At 38.6% G+C, this 20,083-nt stretch overlaps 2 protein-coding genes across 4 annotated transcripts in view; one reads left to right on the forward strand and one right to left on the reverse strand.

Annotated features, from left to right (window-relative positions):
* CMSS1 (cms1 ribosomal small subunit homolog) overlaps positions 1 to 20,083 on the reverse strand; it is a 110,009-nt gene that overhangs the window by 8,421 nt on the left and 81,505 nt on the right. The window contains exons 1-4 of one of the 3 annotated variants that reach the window (XM_052665503.1): positions 18,928 to 19,097; positions 9,628 to 9,728; positions 5,105 to 5,176; positions 2,366 to 2,495 (exon numbers count right to left, since the gene is read on the reverse strand). In XM_052665503.1, the coding sequence (XP_052521463.1) occupies positions 2,366 to 2,495; positions 5,105 to 5,176; positions 9,628 to 9,728; positions 18,928 to 19,024 (400 nt within the window). In that variant the 5' untranslated portion in view covers positions 19,025 to 19,097. Of the gene's footprint in view, positions 1 to 2,365; positions 2,496 to 5,104; positions 5,177 to 9,627; positions 9,729 to 10,611; positions 10,682 to 18,927; positions 19,098 to 20,083 lie in introns of those variants that run through there. The other 2 variants (XM_052665525.1, XM_052665514.1) reach the window with 2 other exon arrangements.
* The window catches only part of FILIP1L (filamin A interacting protein 1 like), a 196,490-nt gene continuing 195,613 nt past the window's right edge, over positions 19,207 to 20,083 (forward strand). Inside the window, exon 1 of the mRNA XM_052664688.1 lies at positions 19,207 to 19,430. The gene's annotated coding sequence lies outside the window, so the exon portion shown is untranslated. The remainder of the gene's footprint in view (positions 19,431 to 20,083) is intronic.

Below are 20,083 nucleotides of genomic sequence, written 5' to 3' on the forward strand. Positions count from 1 at the left end.
CTTGCATATTGTGGCAATTTACCTTAAGTACTAGCCATAATAGTAGCACCTATATTGCACTGTGACTCATTTCCTATGGATTGCCTATCTTTTACCTATGCCATTAGGAAGTAAATCTGAAAAGGACCATAGATGACAGACATGCTATTTGCCTTTAAGGTCCGTTATAGGGGCAACAGAAAAAGACAACGTCCCAACTAAGGTAGTCAGGAAAGTCCTTTTCTCTGGTGCCTATATAGAAAAAGTAGGCTCTTAAAAAGTTGATTCAAAGTAGATGGCCTGAAAACTTGCCATAGCTGTTATAGGTCTTTTGCCTAATGGAACAATATTCTCCCTCATAGCATTAACAACCCTGTCTTCGGGGCCTCACGTATTTGCTGCCATTTTGCATGAAACACTGCACCTCAGAGTGCCTCTCTCTGGAACAAGATGTTTGCTGATTCATTTTAACTAAATTAAAGAGGTTTCCCTACACATGATATTTACCTTCATGTGGATGGCACATTGTGCTAATGCTGGCACTGTCAGTCCATGGTTTCTACCAGAACAGAGAGTGTGACAAACCTGGCTTGTAGCTGGAGCCTGCCTGTATAGTTTCTTGAGAATAACCACTTTCCATCACTATATCCTTCATTTAATTGGTGTTGTCTTGCCAAAAACTTCTAATTTTCCCCAATCCTTTCTATTAAAACCAAAGATTGACATTTACTGGGGCTTCAGCTCCAAAGGAAGTTGAATGTGTACAACTGAAGCATCAACAGCTGATTTAATTTTTAAATTATGTTTAAAAGATGCTTGTGATGCTGGTGGGGAAGGGCAAAGACTGGTAGAGTATCATAAACATTTGGTGGTAAGAGGAGAACTGTAATCACCCACCATAGTCCTTTTCCCTGGTGGACAAAGTACATTAGCTGTTGTTTTGCTGTTCTGAATACACTGACATTATTGACTAAACAATTCAGAAGGTGTTTTCTAAAGCATACGAGCATCAGTTACTGACTTTTCATCAACACTCCAGCAAAACTGAGTATTAACAACTTTTATTTAAAATTTCAGAAAGGGGGGAAAAAATCCACAGCTTCAGCATGCAGCAAGAGATCATGCTGCCTATAATCCAGATCTTCTGCACTGTGTCAGTTAACAAGAACACACAACTCTAAGTACTTGCTTATTTGCTCAGTGCTTTGACGTGAATGACTTGACAGCTGTAGAAGTTTAGTGAACTGCTTGGCTTCTCAGCCTCCAACTCCCAGCACAAAAAGAAAGATTAAAAAATCCCCATCCAACCCAAGAGCCATGTGGAAATGGATCACTTCACTAACCTAAACACCTCTTTCAATAAGAAAGAAACCAAAGCAATTTATTATTTGCTAAATCTCTACATGCCTAGAAATATTTAACATAAGCTTTTGAAAGCAATCTACATGGGACTTCTCCAGGTTTTCTTGATTCAATAAGAAAGCTGAACCTGGCCCAGGAAAGGTCAACATAGACTCGTGATCCTAAAGAGAAGCATATTTATTAGAAAGCCAAGCTTAAACATTAAAAGAGAGAAAGCACTGCTGGGCTAGAAGGGTGCTAGTTTAGGGATAGGTCACCTACAGTTCAAGAAGTATTAATATGTGCAGATTTGTTTCCAGACAGTTTGTTCTTCACATGCACTCTCAACAAATAATGGAATAGTGCCTAGAAAATTGACAGTGCCTCTTCATCTCTAGAGTAGGAGGCAGAGAACATTGCCTTAATCTCTAATGCAATCTCAAGCTGACAGACAGAAGCTACCCCTGCTCTCTCCTGCTTTGACTTTTCTGTCATTAGCTTTGAACTGGAGACAGAGTAAAGGAAACCAAGAGAGTCAGAGTCATGGTTAAAACTTGTTCATTTTCAAATAGGACCAAAACTACCACCTTTTTTTCCATGCCACTCCCTGAAAATCCATTGTGTTCAATATTTCATAACCACACCAGAATCACGTTTTGTTATTTCTTTGTCTACTCCTCTCAGTCTTCCTATTACACATCTGGGTAGACATGGATAATCCCAGAAATGAAATATATTTTCACAGTCTTTCTCAACCAGCATCATGGAACATACTAATTAGGAATCTTACAATTTCTAGTAGAAAAGCAAGCTTCTAAAATTAATACCTTTTTATAATAAGACACATTCTTACTCGGATTTGTTTCAAAGAAATTAATGCCTCTTCTTAGAAGCAAAGTAATAAATGGTATATACAAACATTTCAATAAAAGATTACATCTCACAAAGCCTGTCCCAAAAGCCTCCTTTTTTCCTACAGAAAAACAACTTATTAGCTTCATGGAAAAAAAATAAATATACATATATATGATATAGGACAAGTTACCTGGCAGCTTTAATTCCTCTATTTCAATCACTGAACGTTTTGTACCAAAATGTTGACTAAGCAGATTCTGTAGATCCTCAGGGACACCAGGTTTTGGAGGAGATTTTTCCAGAACATCAGAAATTTTCTTCTAAAAAGACAAATAACAGCGTATGCTATATCTATCATATCTGTTCTTAGCATAGATAACAACAGTGTAAATAAACATTCTTCCATAACTTCATACAGTGAATTGCATTAACAAAAGCCTGACTAAAAAGGTCTTTAACAGGACATGATTCCCAGTGTCTTTAGTGATAACACAGACTTCAGGATAAAGCTCAGACACTTTGACACAATTGCCTGGGACCCTGAAGACAGAAACTCTTGTTCACTTACCTAAAACATTGCTGTAACAAAAACATAACTGAAAAACACTTTTGTGGGTTTTGCTGTTGAAGCAGTTCGACAATTGAGTTTTCTCATCATTTGTTTTAATTTATTGTCCTTAAAGCATTAATCATAGGAATCAAATAATACCTTAAGACAGCTATATTTTAAGTTAAACAGGGTAACTATCCATCTCTTTGGGAAGAGAAGATGGTTAACTAGATTCACAATTTACATTATCACAAAACCCATAACAAAAATGAGTTTAAAGCTCACCAAACCAGAAATCAAGCAGAAGGAGTTCAGCAGCTGTTTTACTCTCCCAAAACGCCTGATTTTTCAAACCTAACTAGTATTTTGAGCTTGGAGAAGAGTTCATAACAATTATGCTTTATGCCTTAGAACGTTAGCAAGTAACTGAAAAAAGAAACTGTTATCATATTTTTTAACATAATTAAATTGGATGATAAAGGGAGAACAGCCCAGGATACCCATTATCTGAATGATCTGTCAGCATTTAAGAGTACAGCAGATTTTCAAGGATAGAACAGATTCTGGAGAGAACAGCATGGATCTGAAGCCTTTCTTATTCTCACTGAGAAATTAGTCATTTGTGAAAGGACAGCTTGCAGTTTCTCAGCTGCACAAACTAAACTGAACTTGCTGTCATATAGATGAGTGGGAGTATAAGCCTAGAAGTGAAGAGCAGAAGGACAGCATGCTTACAACAGAGCATCTGTGAGGAAAAGTGATCCTGCAGTGAGACAAAGTGGGCTTGGAACCACTTTTAGCAGCTGTGGAGAGGTGGTGGGTCACTGCAAGGCTTATATTCTTCTAGGTTGACCTTTGGTGTGGTCCAAAGGTTGATCTATGGTAACTGGAAGACTCTCCTGTGGACTTCCAGCTGGTTGGCTTCTCTGGTACCTGAATCTCCAATATTCCTTCTCAAGCTTCACCACCATTTGACACTCACATTTTTCTGCCTTGCAACAATTGCCTCTCCCAAGCATGGCCACAGGCCACCTACAGAACACGCAGCTATTGCATGAGGTCCACAAATGAGCTCCTTCTTCATTATTCCTAGCAAATATAAAAGGCAGAGTCCTAAGGAGAAATGCTCTTCTCCAGCTCCAGCTTGTTCAGTGACCTGCATTTGGGAATCATTGGTTTAGCAGACAATAACACAGAAGTGCTGGGCTCATTTCACTTGGTAACTCAGTATAAGCTGTCACTCCTCAGGACCATTATGTCATTTACTGGGCCACTTGATTCCTCCAAAAAAATTATGGTACTCTTGAGAGGAGAAGCCTGATACTAATGAGAAAATCCATAAGAGTAAGGACACATGAACAAACTCTCTTCCTTTGAGGAGAGCTATGGGGAAATGGTCCTAACACAGGAAGTTTTACTATTTTTCTTCCAATTTGTTCCAGATGCTTAAAAGCAAAGGTGTTTTTTGTGTTTCTCTTTTTTCTTTCTTTTTTTGTTAGTTTCCCCCCTCCCCTCCTTTTATTTAGTGAGAAGAGTTTGATTGGAAACAATGGATCAATCTGACAAATATTTCCTGATGCATTTGCTAGCAGGCTGTGTACATCATTTCAGAGGCCTAGCCTCAGTGAAACTAAAGATGTAACCAAATGCTTGTTGTCTGCCTAGGAACGGGGTCTTTTTCCTAGGGCTGCTGCACCATTCTCTGGTGGAATGCTTTCACTAGGCAGAAATGGATCAAGCTCCATGGTCACTTCTGTCAGAGCTGCTTTGAAGGCTAAATTCAACTCTGCCCATTCACCGGCTGATTAAGAGGCCTGACATAACCTAAAAAAGCCACCCTTGTGAGGGAGCCAAGTACTTAACACAGGCTGTCCCAAAAGACAATTAACTTGCCTAGTGCCATATTATTTCCATCTAGACAGCAGACTGTTTGTTGTTGAGTGAAGATGGAGCACAGCCAGACGGTCAGCCCAGAGTATTTATTTATATACTTATGCCAGGAGAAGAGGGAACAAGGGCAGTTCTTGGTGCAAAGGATGCTGGAGCCTGTTCACACAGCTGAATCAGGGCAGATGCTGCAGAAACTGAATTGCCATCTTTCTTTGCCAGTTTCATTTTCCTGGTGTGCCACACCTGCAAGGTGGGTATAAATAACGCACAACCCTTGTGAGGAGCATAGGCACAATTCTGCAGTTCAGTTCATGTAATGAATGGATAATTTGACTGAAGTCATAAAAGTGGGGATTTTTATTCTTCTCTAAAATAAAGGCTGCAACACTATGTAGCTTCACACAGCAACAAAGTTGACCCAATTTGGAATCCCACAACAGCAGGCACACCCACTGCCCAGTCCCCAAGTACACCTCAGGGCACTCATACCTTCTTTCGCTTCTTTGCTTTTAGAGTGCTCCCTGGTGTTTCTTCAGGCTGACTTAGAAAACACTCTGTAGGCTGCAAAACACATTTTAAAAAGAAGTAAAAAAGAAAGTTTCAGTATCAGATATCACCTGAGGAAAATAAAACATTACCACAGGGAGGCAGGAGAAAACACAGGAATGCTAGGCAAGGGAAAAAAAACAAAACCAAACCGTCCCACCTGTAGAAAGGTTCAATTTCTTACAACGCCCTATATCTGGAGTAATTCTGGAATTGAGATTTATGTTATTGTAGCCAAGAGAAGAATAAAAGAACAGAACGCTGAAACACACCGGTTGTAGACATGCTTCCAGAAGATGGTGAAAAGCAGCTTTGATAAATTAAAAAAAAAAAGGAAAACATGAAGAAAATATTTCAACAACCATATACTTTTAATCTCTATTACTGTGCATGATCATTTTTTTTAATTTTTCCAGTAACACCTTAAAACAACCAGCCTCGTGCGAGCTTTCAGATGGTGCAAGATACCATGGAACTGAGTGACAATAAATGGAAAATATCAATGCTCTGAATTTCCTTTGACATTTGCAAAACAAAATTTAGGAAAACGTGTTTCAAATTTGTTCTGCTCCATTCTTTCTTTGCCTCCTCATAACAGACAGGGTCAAATATGCATAAGAAAAATACATGTTGCATTTCAGAATAATCTTCATCCAACACATGTTGCAATTATTAACCCATTTTGTGCCTGAGCAAGCAGGCTGAAGTGATCCATTTGTAAGAGTCCCTGCTCACATAAGCCAAGATTAGGATTTCTCTGAAAGACAAACCAGAAGGAATAAGGCACAGATTTATAAGCACAGCAATTCTCTTTCCCTCTGAGGGATGTCCACTTTCTGGTAACACAAATGAGTCTGTATTATAAAAACTTTTTAACTTAATAGGTGATTTGCCAAAGTGCAAGGGGAAAATGAACTTCAAGAAAGAAATCCTTGATACTAGGATGCATTTGGCTGGAAAAATCTGCTTCTGTAAGAAATAGTGAAGACAACTCATCACAAGAAACATTAGAAAAACTCAGAGTCCAGTAGTGCTCCCTGGGGTGGGCCTGGAGGAAGAGAATGAGCAGAAAAGAGTCTGATCAAAAGCCAGAGAAGCTGCTCCTTTATTCCCTTTTCAGGGCACCTACAGCAGGGCCAGAGAAAAATTAATAAGAGGTTCAGAAAAGCTGAGCCCCTCTGAGTGCTTCCTGTGCTGCTGTCACAGCAGGAGGGCCCTTCATAATCACTTGTTCTACATGAGCCTGGCCAGCATGTCTGTGCCTCTCCAAACCCACTTTCCTATCTTCCCCGCTTCCCCTGATAACTCAGATATAGCAACAAGGGAACCACCACGCTCCTTGCAAACAAATGACCTATTGATTGCTCCTGTTTACTGTGCTGTGTGATACAGAGTCATGCACTTGCTGAAGCAGTAGTTATGTATAAAAGCGGCTCTGAAACTGTCTGAGGCTTGAAATGATACTGAGGAATTACCACAGCAGATGTGGCTGTGGGGACTAAACAGAGCCAGCGAAGCACTTGACAGGGCTGGAATATAACACAGCCTGGATCAATAAGAACTTGTGACAGGGACGGTGTCTTGCCATAACAAGTAAAGATTTGTCCCCACTGTTTTGTCAGGAATAATCAAAGAACTAACTGCAAGCACAAACTCACTTCATTTAGAAAAAGTGTTTCAGGATTAATGTTTCATGATTTATATATATATATACATGTATATATGTATATATATATATATATATATATGTATCTGTCCTGTCTCAGATTCTAGTGGTTATAAGAAGAACACCATACATTTCCTTGTTCCTAGCCCTGCTGTTAGCATTCCCAGACACCGAGACTGAAGCACAGCTACCTTCTGCCTTAAGTTCCTGATCTATCCTTACGTATTCCAGCTGTCCACAGACACTTGAAGATGACTTGCCAGGTGTTACTATCATAAATTCCACGTTTGACATTAGATTTTACGCAGAGAACAAGCCTTTGGATTGATTTAGTCATGAGATACTATCAAGAAACCAAAAAGCTAAAAAATGGGCCAACCTGAATCTCTTTCTTCCCATAGAATATGATGGATCCTTATCCTAGCTAACATCATCACTATTTATGACCCTTTCAGTATAAAGAAAAAAGCCTTGTTCACTTTGAGCCCATTTCTTCCTTCACGTGTTGTATGAACTGTTTTATATAAATCTCCAACTCCATGCACACTCCCAACCTGTATATATGTAAAGAAGGAAAAAAGAAGGAAAAAAAAATAACAGAGCTGAAAAATAATTTATATGAGAAACAAAATTTTCTGACTGGAAGCCTTTCATTCAAATGCTTAAAAGTGTCATGGACTGGTTTCTTCTCTGATGACAGTGCATAGCCCTCTCTTTCAACTGCAACTGAAGCACACAGCAGGCTTGCTTCCTCAGAAAATCATGTTAGGACTCAAAAATCCCTTCTTCACAGCAACATATATAGGTATTTAGGCATGGCATGCTGTTAGCAAGTCCTATTCAGACATTAGAGAAAAATAAACTTCACGGTGGTGAATGGCTGTAAATCCACGTGTCTTTGATGATCTGTAGTCTAAAATATTTAAGTATCTGATCTAACTGAACTTCTGACCCTTAACCAAATATTAGCTGCCTACCTACTCATGCAATAGTTGTTTGCATGGCACCCTTAGGAAAATGTCATTTACATGCTTTTCTTATGCAAGACACAAAGCAGACAACCTGCTGGTTTTTGACATGGCTCCCCTGTGCTCTGTGTTTTTATGCTATTTTTATATGGAAGTTCTTAAAATGCAGAAAACAGGAAATTTATGCTGAGACCACTGATTTATGAACTAAAATGTCATAAATTCCTTGTTTGTTAATCATAGACAGAACATAAAATATTTCCTGTATTATATTTCTAACACAACTTTTTTCTTAAGAAGTTGCCAAGTTACTGGAAATTCAAATGTAAAGTGAAAACATTCTTGCATGTGTGTGAAAGTTTACATTCTAGGTCAGCCATGTACTCTGACTTTTGGAGCCTGTGACAAAGTAAACACATCAATGCTCCATTCAGATTGGAGACAAATTATTCATCTCATTGCAATTCTGTGGACAGTCTGCAGACTGGAAACATAAATGTTCATAATTCTGTTTGGTTGTCTCCTGACTGGCTTTAACATGCCAAGACCACTGCAGAATAGCTTCCAGCCTGTGAATAAGGCAGAAATGAGTGAGTAGGATAGACCGTTAGAAGAACTGAAACTACGAACTACTAGTTTCCTTTAGAGAAAGCTTGTAAACCCAAACTTTGCAAGAGTTTTGCTCTAAAAGATATGCCACAACACAGGCAACTGATCTCCCAAAAAATCATTGCCTCCAGTTTTATTGTTAAACATCAACTTAGCATGTTCCAAAATACAGACCAATGTTCTTTATATTACCGAAAGAGTTGTGGCAGGAGGCCGACTGCAGCTGAGCAGACCCAGTCCTCCTCAGCAGGGTAATCTGTGTCAGAGATCCTTTCTAATGTTCTCACAGAATGGGCAAAGCAACTCCTCCAAAAAAACCCAAACATCTTAACTTTGTTCTAAATATGTAAGTGAATGTAGTTGCGATTTAATAAAAAAAAAAAAAGTTCCATAGGCATCCTCACTGAGTTGAATTCCTTGCATTTGATGTTCAGATAAGGCATATACAAAGGCTTTCTCCTATATTACTTAGTTTTCTCCTTCCTGATCAAAATGTGGAATCAGTTGAGACATTTGACTCATTTCACCTTTAGTCTCTTTGGAAAGACACCAAAACATAATAAGTACTACACTTCTCTGTTACTAAACAAAGAACAGAGTTACAAAGGATTTTCATTTGGGCTATTGGCTAGGCATCATACAGTGAATTTACTACTGACCTAGGGTCTAAATTAATATCCATACTCTCAAGGAGAGATAGTCTCCAATGTCATTTTACCAACTTGACAGTCTATACTACTCAATGATACATGGAAGGCAGAAGAAATTAACTTTCAAACAAGAGACTCCTTGAAATAAGCTGAGATCTAGATAATTCTGTGCTGCTAAAGCGATGCTGACTGAGAAAGACCTTGCTGCCATTTCCTGGATATATTCTGTGTAAAGCAAAACAACATTTAAGACACAGCTTTGAGGACTTTCAGTGTGCAGGGAAAGGGAAAAGATAAGGAAAAAGGACATAGTAGCACTACTCAGGCATTTATCACTAGGCATTCTCTTAGCTGGAGACAATCACGGCATCAAACAAAAGTTGTTATCAAAATGCACTTGGAGACCACTTCCAAATAATGCAAAAATAATTTTAAAAAATATATAAAAATCCTATCATATGATCAGATAAGGCAAAAAGTGAAGAAAATCATCCTTTTATAGTGAATCAGCGGGGATTACATTTCACTTGCAATATCATCTCTATGGTCTACACAACTGCTAAACTTACATACCTGTTTTCTTTTCTTTGTCAAGGCAGGTTTGGAATCAGGACCTTTATATGTTGCCGTCTCATCACTTGGTTTTTCAATTGATGCTTCATCATCCGAAGCATCTAAGGAAAAAAAAAAAATGGAGCTTTCATTTATGTTTTTCACTCATCTTCTATTTTTGCAATTCAAAAATAGGAGTAAGATCTTCAACTGCAATATTTTCAAAATCATATAACCTTAAGATTAGCAGTAAGTACAGCTGGAATGGAAAATTTTATCATTTTAGAAAACTAGTAGTTGAAATTTATTTTAAGAGAAGTTCCAGTTTTTGCTTCCTCTTCAAAATGCTTAATCTTGCAGGATATATTTCTGTATCCTTCTAGCATGTTGTATAATCAGTGCCATCTGCAGCTACCATCACAGGTAGAAAATGTGTAATCTATCCATAAACCTACGTGAAATAAACCTGCAGTGAACACTGGAAGAAGATGTTTCTGAAGAGCTCCAGGACCTCAAACTCCATGACATCTCTCTGAGTTATTCCTGAACAAGTTAAATATAATCTTTGATCTATAGCTCTGTACTTATGTAGTTACAGCTCCATGGGCTGTTGGATCACTGAGAAGAATACATAATTCCAGTTAAATGTGCTGATATTCCTTTTGGAGTAAGTCATCACCTTCTACAAAGAGAAGTCTTGCAGATGGAGGAAGAAAAAAATCACCTCTCACCAATGCACACACACACAAATAACACAGAAAACACCCCAACTTCCATCTAGAATTTCAGAATGCCGGACACTTAATTATCTGCAAGAGGAAGAATTCTAAGATCTGCATAATCTCCTACTGTTTAAAAAAATATATGAACATTTTCTGTAAGCACATTTTAAGGTAAAGGCACCATTCCCGCAGTTTAAGCAAAATGTCCACAACTATAAGAAATTCTTATGTTCTGAACAAAAACTGTTGAAATTAAAATGTCTCCACTCGTACTCTTATTCACCTGTTTTGTCTACAGAGTACTTTGGGGAAGAAAACTGTACACACGGACACATCATCTGTTTAACTGAATAATTAGAATCTGGAATATTTCAACTTTTCCTTCCCCTTTGCTGGATTTAGTGATTCTTCACACTACCCATATGCTGAAGTTGGAAGCTGTCAATTCAAAGATAAAGTTACTTATTTTGAATAGGAACAGTAAGATTCCATAAGCATCACACAAAGTATGGAAGATCTGACTACCAATTATTATATAACGCCTGTGCAATCACTAGCAGTAAGCAGAATAAAGAGAAGGCCAGAGGACGAGTAACATAAAATCAACAATGGCCATAGCTTCTAAAATCCATAGTGGTAACAAACTCTGTATATAAATCTGCCCAGAAAACGGTGTCTTGCAACTGCCATTCCTTATCACACTTTGAAAAGCTGGAGTCACAGTCAGCATCCTAAAATGGAGTTACGATAGCTTTTAAGAGTTTTTAAAAGTTTGAGAACTTAAAGCTAGCAAACAGAGAAAATCAGTGAATATTTTAGCAGGTTGGGTGCCATTTATCATGAGATCTCATTTGATATAGATTAGATTCTTGGCAAACTGCAATAGATTTAGAAAGACAGTGGCATTAGAGAAAAAAAAAATTGTAAACAGTCTATGACCACAAAAGTATAAGATCCCGTGTGAGGCAAGTTGCTGATGGCAGAGGAATAGCAGGGATATCCCTCATGTTAGCCCCTGCCGTAGGCTAGCTGTAACATCAAGGTGTCCCTTACATAGCTGCAAAGTCCTGTCCTCTGAGGGAAGGAATGGAGTCAGATTGACTGAATTACTGAGCTGCCATTTAGATCATGAGCAAGAAGTCTGATTGCCTCTTCGCAGTAGTACTATGGCCACTTCTGCTGAAACACGGCTGTTTCTGTTCCAAGAGTGTCCAGCAGACATCAGCTGAAGGAATAAGATTTTCTGAGAAAGTTTATTAGCTACTAGAATTCAAAAGGAGAAAGCATTCCAAAGCCTACTCCTATTTTTTATTTTTTTAATTCAATTTTATCAATGGTGACATGGGTTTACTTCAATATAATTATTATAAATCTAAATACACTCCACCAATGTATTTAGTCCTGTACACAGGGCAGCAGGTGAAGATACAAATTTGAAGATTTCTTTCTTATGGTAGAGCTCAAATATCTGTGGCTCTGGACTGGGATTTTACTTTCTCTCCTTCCAAGGAGCCTGATGCTCCTCTATCACATATCTCTCTGCACAACACCACCTTCTTCCCCATGGTCATCCCCTTCCAAAGTCTCTGAGCACGTGAATCTTTGGTCACTATGGAGTCTCAGGTATTCATCAGAAAAAGCTCAAAAACTGTATCATCCTTCATACTCTTGAAAGTTCAAAACGCGTCTTGGTCACTCAGTGTTATTGCTCTGCTTGATCAAGTGCTTGTTTCCTTCTATGTCACCCTCTTCCCAGCAAATTGCTTATGCTGTATTTTGGTAGAGCAGCTTCTGGGTGTGAGAGTCCATTGGAGACTTTCATATAATTTCATGTAATTTGTCTGTCTCTTCCGACATGACTTGAAGAGATGCTTGAGAGATGTCACCTTTTATACATACCAGCTCTGCAGTCTTGAAGTCCTGGCTGCGCTCCATCCAAACAGGCTGTATATAGACCATTAAAATGAAGACCAGGAGATCAGAACTAGTCCCCCTCTTTGTCCTTGCTCATCCCTACTTGAGCCTCAAACACCATTTCTAAGTCTATCCATCCATGTCTCATTGAACTGAACTGCTGAGACAGCTCTTTCTTAACCTATTCACTCCACATTGGAAATAAATGAGAGCAGCATTAAACAACTAATGGAAAAATGTCTGGGATCTTTAGGCATTCCTTTTTAAAACCCACTTGGCATGTTCTGAAAGGCAAACAGGGGCAGCCTAAGTTTTAAATAACCTCTTCTCTTTCTCATAACTAAAAGATACACTGCTGGTAATAGCAATCTAAAACTGGACAAATGGTTTCCATGATATGAAATAGCCTGACAAACAATGTGCCACCTGTTCACTGCCCATCTGAGTTACGGGCTGCACTTCATGATGCAACGCCCCCCTCCACTATCAGCTGGGAACAAAAAAAAAAAAGGAATCCAATGCCCAGCCCCAAACTCATCAAACATCTACAAAAGTGGTTCCAGTTTGTGCATCTTTCTGCAGAATCGGATTATTTTACATCATACAAGCAGTATTTTTTTTGTCCGTTTCATTAACAGTCGCTCACATCTCAGCTGAGGTGGGAGCTTGCTTTAAGCTGTGATAGTCTGTGACACTGCGTCAACTCCTGTATGACAGGAGAGTTTCATTCTAGACATTCAAGTCCCACAGGCCAGACCCTGCCATTCTTGCTCACGTTAAGCAGTGCATCTCCCTATGCAGATAGTTACCTTGAACGCAGTGAGGTTACCCACAAAATAAATCGTAACTCAATGTGAATAAAACTAAAGGTATCCAGCTCACAGACTTCAAACATCACCACATCAGCAGCACTGCCTGCCCAGCTCTGAGGTGTGAAGCTACCCAGGACACTCTTCTACGTCCAAAAAGAAGAGGACAAATCCTTCCTTAATAAACAGTTGACACAAAGGCAGAAGCTAATTGATTAATGCAATATTGACTTTTATCTCTCTTGTGCAGATGAGCGGGCAGGCACTCCTGGAACACACTGCTGAAGGGGCAATGCTGCTCAGCACAACAATCTCTTGCATCTGCTTTCTTGTAATGGGCAGACATTATGGAACCACAAGTCACCAAAGCCTAAACGATTGTGTAATGCTCTTGATATAAATAAGAAGGTGAAGTGCTCTGGAATTTGTGTTTCTCTCCCATGCTATCCATCAGCACTATGGCACACACTAACAGGCTTCCCAGTCATTAGGTAGTTATATTTCATTTTGCTTTGAACCATGCTGAGATGGAAAATACATTTGCACTTAACACCCTGTGCCATGAATAGACTTTCTCACTTATGATAATGATCACAGTATTTTAAATTGATTCAGTCAGTGTAAGGATTTTTAACTTACAAATTCAATATACGTACCTACATCTCAGTGCATCAGTAGGTATACTGAGTGTACACATATACGTGCATTAATGCATGTAGATGAATGTATATACATACATAAAGAAGCACTCAGACATTTTGATAATTTAATAGGTTCCCTTTAAATATACACTGTATTAACAATTACCTCCATAAAGAATGCATATTTGCTTTGTCCTTTATTCCACTATTTTAAAAGCAGATGAAGCTTTAATGATACAGGAGGTAACGATACATGCTTTTATGTGAATGCACTTTTGTTCATACTAGCTAGCACATACAGTTGGTGCTTGCTGTTGTATCTCGTCACTATTGACACTTTCAACTTCCACAGTGCCATTCTGCTAGTATGAAGTGGTGAATACAGGAGTTACAGTGACCACAAATATAAATAGCACAGTCTTTTAAGGACTGAGCCTAACTGACTGGGGAAAAAAATATATTATTTTGCTTATGTAAGCAAAGACACCTGAGAGAATACTTTCTATTAGTTTGGGATATTTCTTTTTTTCAAACCTGGAAGCTCAGTGAGATCAGACATTTCTTTGGCATTCAGAAGACCTCCAGCGAAACAAGGCGCTATAGGAAAAGTTCATTTCTTTTAGTTAAACTTATCTCTACCCTAGAATTTGGAGGGAAACTGCATCCACGAGGGAGACTCCTTCAATTTTTATTTGAAGTATCTGGCACTGTCCACAGACAGAGATGAATTCTGGGCTAGAAGAGCCCACAGATCTGAACTGCTACAGAAATTCCTGCATTCTCTCTTTTACTCCCACCAGTATTATGTATCAATACTAATCCAGAATTGCATATAGGAAAACAAAGCTTGTATATAATTTATTTTTACAAACTTCATTCCTCCCCCTTTAACCACCCTTGACTTCCTTCCTCCCCTGACTGCTCTAAAATTGCCTTATATCTAAAACTAAACTTTAAATAGGACCCATGTTTTCAATTTTTAAAAAACATCAAGGATGTTGCAGAAATAGATTTTGTATTTGCTATTCTCTCTTTCTAGTTTCAAACATATTGCAGGAAAACGTGTCCTTGACATTACTCTGTCACTGAGCATGATTCATTCAATTTGGGCATGCTATGATGGAATAATTTCAGGCTGCTTTGCAGCTTATGTTTTTATCTATTGGTCACTTAATCTGGGGAAAAAGCACTTCTTGGGCTTCCAGCTTTAAAGCCAGCAGATTGAAGAATATTTGATTCTAAATAAAATGCCAAGTGTGATGGGCAGAAGTCTTTTTATTTTTTTTTAAACTGTCATTTTAGATTCCTTTTCTTTGCAAGTAATAATGGAATGGGCAGACAGAAAGGTCTGGGAAAAAAGCACAATTGAAATCAGACATTTTCATATTTGTGTCATTTAAAATTGGACCAAATTTGCAGTGAATCAGATCAATTAATCTTAATGTCAATGCATTTGCTTGAATTTTTCTTGCCCCTAAAGTTTTGTTGATCACCAAGGCCGGCCTGAAAGCAACAATGAAAATATCTAAACAAATCTTTCCAGCATCATCATCATCACAAGGCAGAAGGAACACAAAGCTCAGTGTCATGACCCCAGTCATCACTCCCACCAACATGCAAAGAAACAGATGAAGTCTTTCAATGAAACAGGACAGGGAGTTGGTTAAATAAGAAAAAGGGTTTGACAGTTCAAATATTTTGAAGTATTCCAAGCACAGCTTCTTCTTTGACAAAAGGAGGGGGATAGGGAGATGGTTATCAAGCCGATCAAGTTAAAAAGCAATGAAGTTCACGTGCAGGTGACTAGCAGTTAGGTCATTTTGGCTCTCATTTTGACTCTCATTTTGACAGCTTTTATTGCCCACTGCAACAGAGGACAAAGTTATCTCAGCCCAACATGGAGGCAATCTCCAAGATAACCAGACGTGATGTCATTACCCCAAAGCAGCCCCTATTCCCCCAAGGTCTAAGCACTGTTTTCCTCTTCTGTCTGAATGAACCCCTTCTCCAGAACAGTCTTAATACAGCACAACAGTAAGACCTCACATCTGTGAGCATACCTTGAAATGCACACTTGGCCTGCCCGAGGTACTTTAAAAAGAAGTGTATTTTACAGTGCATTTGTGAAGCACACAGAAAGGCACACAACATGCAACAGAGCAGGAAGAGACATGGTCCTACTGAAGACTGAAAAGGACTTCAGTAGGCCTGTGTCAAGGAAGAACTTACTACAAACTGTCTGCAAGACTAGCATGTATCATGTTAAAAGTACTGGCAATAGTTGGTACTACAAAGACAACATGTTAACATGTGTAAACACCATCCCTGGTCAGCTGAGAGATCTACCACAGATAAACTGCAGGAGAGGACATTCAGCTGGGGCTCCTCTTTCTCACACTGAAAGAGGAGAAGTTAAGGGAGTCATTTAGCATAAAAATGAAATCACCTGTCAGACTGTGCCAAGAAAAGTCTCCCACAGCTCATTTCTCCCTTTACCTAATTTTTAACACTTTAATATTCAAAACTGGTGCCACAAAAAGAGTGTTTCTGACTTACTGACTAGCAGTGAGCCAAAATGCAAAATGAAGGGCGTGCCTGGAGTCAAGGTCAGAGGAAATCCTGTTGCATACAAGTGAGTACAGAAGAAGAATCTACCTCACATAAGGTTAAGCTTAGCTTGCAATACAGCTATAACCCAGCCTATTCATAATTTGATCTTCTCATTCTCACATATTGCCTTATAAGACAGAAACACGTTCAAAAAACAGAAAGAGACTGGTCAAGTATAAAAGTAGGTCACACTTAGTCTGGTAAAAACTACTCACACTTCCACAAGATGTGAGCTGAATGTGACATCCCACCCCTGTCTCACATGACAAAAAATGTCACCACTGAGGTAGGGAGGGAGGACTTGACGTTCATTTTCAGTCACTGTGGCTTTCAAACCCATGGTAGATGAAAGGCAAACACTAAGATTTCACATGTTAGGAAAATGACAGACTGACTGTTTGCCATCCAACCTAATTTCTTCACGACTGGCCTGTCAAAACAAGCACCCGGAGCCTGAAGATACAGAAACACATCAGCACAGAGTGCACATCACTTCTGCTGTCTGCTCAAGTACTCCAAAGTCAATGACACTAAGAGCAAAGGCTCAGATAGCACATAAGTCACTGCAGCCTCTTCATTACTCTTACTTCTGTTCTTTCAAAAACTACCCTTCTGACAAGCTCTTTAAAATTCCATTTCAGCCTAAAAGCATGTTCTTTGAGAGATAAGGAAACTGGAGATGATTTTGTTTGGCTTGTTTAGAAGTAGTATGGGTTTGGGATGTTTAAAATATTACGGGATGAATGTTATGAAACAATTAAATACTTAACCTTGTAAAAAGGGCTTCTCCTCTTGACAGATGCCAGGCCTTGTATACCTTACAGGCACTTTAGAAACAAGTTAAAGGATGCCAGCAATGCTGTGCAATAGTAACAGAATATTCTAACTCTGAAAATTTGGGCAATAGGGAAAAAAAATAAATACATCAGAATACAATTGACCAAATTGTACATTGTGGTCCACACATCTTACATTATAAAACATCCCATAGGATCTTTGAACAACTACAGATGCCTAGGAATTCGGGTTTAATCATTAAAAAAAAAAAAATAAAATCAATTGACAAGTATTCATTACAGAAAGTATGACTGTATGAAGGAGAATTCCAAAAATCTGGTTTGAAGTAGCTGTCGATCCTAACAGGCATGAGGAAATATATGTAAAAGCCATTCTAAAAAAAGCCACAACTTCTCCAACAAAAAACCAACCACTATCCTTCATTAGTTATAATCTTTTCTCCTATAAATATTTGTTTCTGTTAATTAAAAGGAAATAGGTAAATTGGGAGCAAACCTTGCAAACAAAACTTGGGAGAAATCCATAAAACTATTTCATTGGTGGGTGCTGGCATAGACCAGGCCATGATTAAGTCTTGTCCAGGAATGTAGTACAGCCCAGATGTGATGCCTCCCTTAGCACTGCGAGAGACTCATATTTCCTACTGTCTTCTCACTGTCTTGGGAAGCAGCTGTGGCTTCACAGCTGTAGTTCTTGTTGTGAAGGTAACACACGGAGTCTGGTTGACTCTGTGGACTTGAAGCTGATAGATCATGATAAAATTACATAGCAAAACTTGCCAAAAACAGTAGGCTTCCATAAAAAATAGACAGCACATGTTTTAAAAACTTAACAGCGCATATTACATTATTTTTCATAGATACGCATCGATATTTTACTGACCACTGATAATACTGGCTCATGCTAAAAGCCTTTTTGACTCGTGCATGTTTTGCAGATGTATAATCCTATGGTATAAGGCTATCACAGACCTGACATCTTCCCAGGTTTTCTCTGAACATTAAAAACTGCATGCACATATGTAACGTAGCATACACTTAGCTATGCGTCACTACCAAGAAATACATCTCATTATAGAACAGTACTGCAAACAAGCTTTTATCTCAACTCTCCTTGATGACCCAATACAAAATGTGAAAAAAGGCATTTTGAGTTATTCAGACTTCTGCAACCTTTCTATATTAGAGGTCTTCATGTACATAGCAACATCAAGTCTATTTGAAAGAGCAACACGTTAACTCATATAAAATTAAACTTCAGGTTAAGAACAAAATTCCCTGAACAGAGTTCAAGTGGCAAACTCACTGGATTATAGACCATCTGTTGAGATACAAGGTTCAGTGGCTATATTTCTAAGCCTCTTATTCTCCTGCTTCCTCCTTTGCACATCCTAAACATTTCTCAGCCATTCGGTCTCAGACACTGCATTTTGCACCACCCTTTCAAGCTACCCTAGCATCTCTAATTTATATAATACTGAAATATACATTTGTGGATTTAAATAACATTTTCCCAAAAATCTCACTACAGCAGCAAGTGAGAGAAAACATCTTCTATTAGACAGAAACCTTTTATATATGAATGAAGATTAATGGAATATAAAAGAGAAATACTATCCACTTTGCTGAATTAACATTTTTCAAAGGAGGAAAAGCGACAGGCTATTCATCTATGTCAGTACTCTCTATTCAAGACTAGAAATTACAATGCAATCTCTCATCTGTAAAAGTCTTTTGTGAACTGGCATGCAGTACACGTGTCCAAATGGTCAAATAAAGCACATCACAACTCGATCAGTTGCAACTGCCATAAAAATAGAGCTCATACCTATATTCGTGTGCTGCAAGCAGATGGCTGATTGCTTTTCTGTCCTCTCACACTGCAGTCCTGTTCCTTTAGATTCTCTCTTTGTAGAGAGTGACATGCTGCGAGGTCAGTTTTCTGACAAGGTCATCTGCCTTCAGTGCATGAAGAGAACTACACGGAAAGTGGGATGGGCTATATTTAGAGTTTGGTCCAACTCCGTGCCAAGGTCCCCCCGCTGTCTCTCCCATGCAGCACTGTCTCAGGTTTATTCCTGTAGCCTCAGCCCACAGAATAAACGAAGGGAGAAAAACCATTCTGAGCTACTACTTACCGGAGCTGGGTTTTGGCAATTCAGTAGAACAAGTGGATCAGGAGCTCAGATATAATTCCTTGAATCCCTTGCTTCGTTATTATTTAAAGTCTTTTTTCTTTTTTTTAATTTACTCAAGTGGATTTTCCCTTTTCAAGTGAATAAGCAGAGGGAACTGCCTGGGATACATCAGAAATAAGCCTCCTGAGCTGAGGTAAGCTTGCTTTATTTTTGTGCTGTCACAGTAATTAGAAAACAACTGAGGATGACTTGGACCAAATACGCTTTCTCTGCTAGACTAGTTCTGTGTGTCAACATTAACATTTGGGGGGAGGAGGGGGATAAGGAACATCTCAATTTCATATCACCATTTTTCATTATCTCTGTGTAAAGGAAATTAGAAAATAAGAGGATATCAGCATGTGCAATAGAAGATACAGTATGATTTCACCCATTTCATTTAAAAAGTACGTAGTCAAGCAGGCAGATTATATAATTCTAAAAGTAACAGAGAAGCAGATGAGTGCCTACATGCATGATGATTCTATATGCAAGTGTGCATTTAGATGTGCTGAGAGATGTTTTATATGCATTATTTTGTACAATATGAGAATATATGGCTTCAATATTGCAAATATAGGGCTTTAGGCAAATAGTACAGTTAAAAAAAATAATTCATAGATGAACACATGCTCAAATTTCTTCACAAGTCCAAAGAATTTGCCCAACTGCAGCCCTAGTACAGGCAAGACTGAAGATCATGTTCAATTTAGTCTCCTTTTCACAGAACACTTTACACGAGTCCTGCATTGTTTTTCCTTTTAAAAGCATACATGGACAAACAGCTTTCCTCAGCACTGCTTTAAA

Source organism: Tympanuchus pallidicinctus, unplaced genomic scaffold (assembly GCF_026119805.1).
Source record: "Tympanuchus pallidicinctus isolate F22 unplaced genomic scaffold, pur_lepc_1.0 scaffold10, whole genome shotgun sequence".
Lineage (NCBI taxonomy): Eukaryota > Metazoa > Chordata > Aves > Galliformes > Phasianidae > Tympanuchus > Tympanuchus pallidicinctus.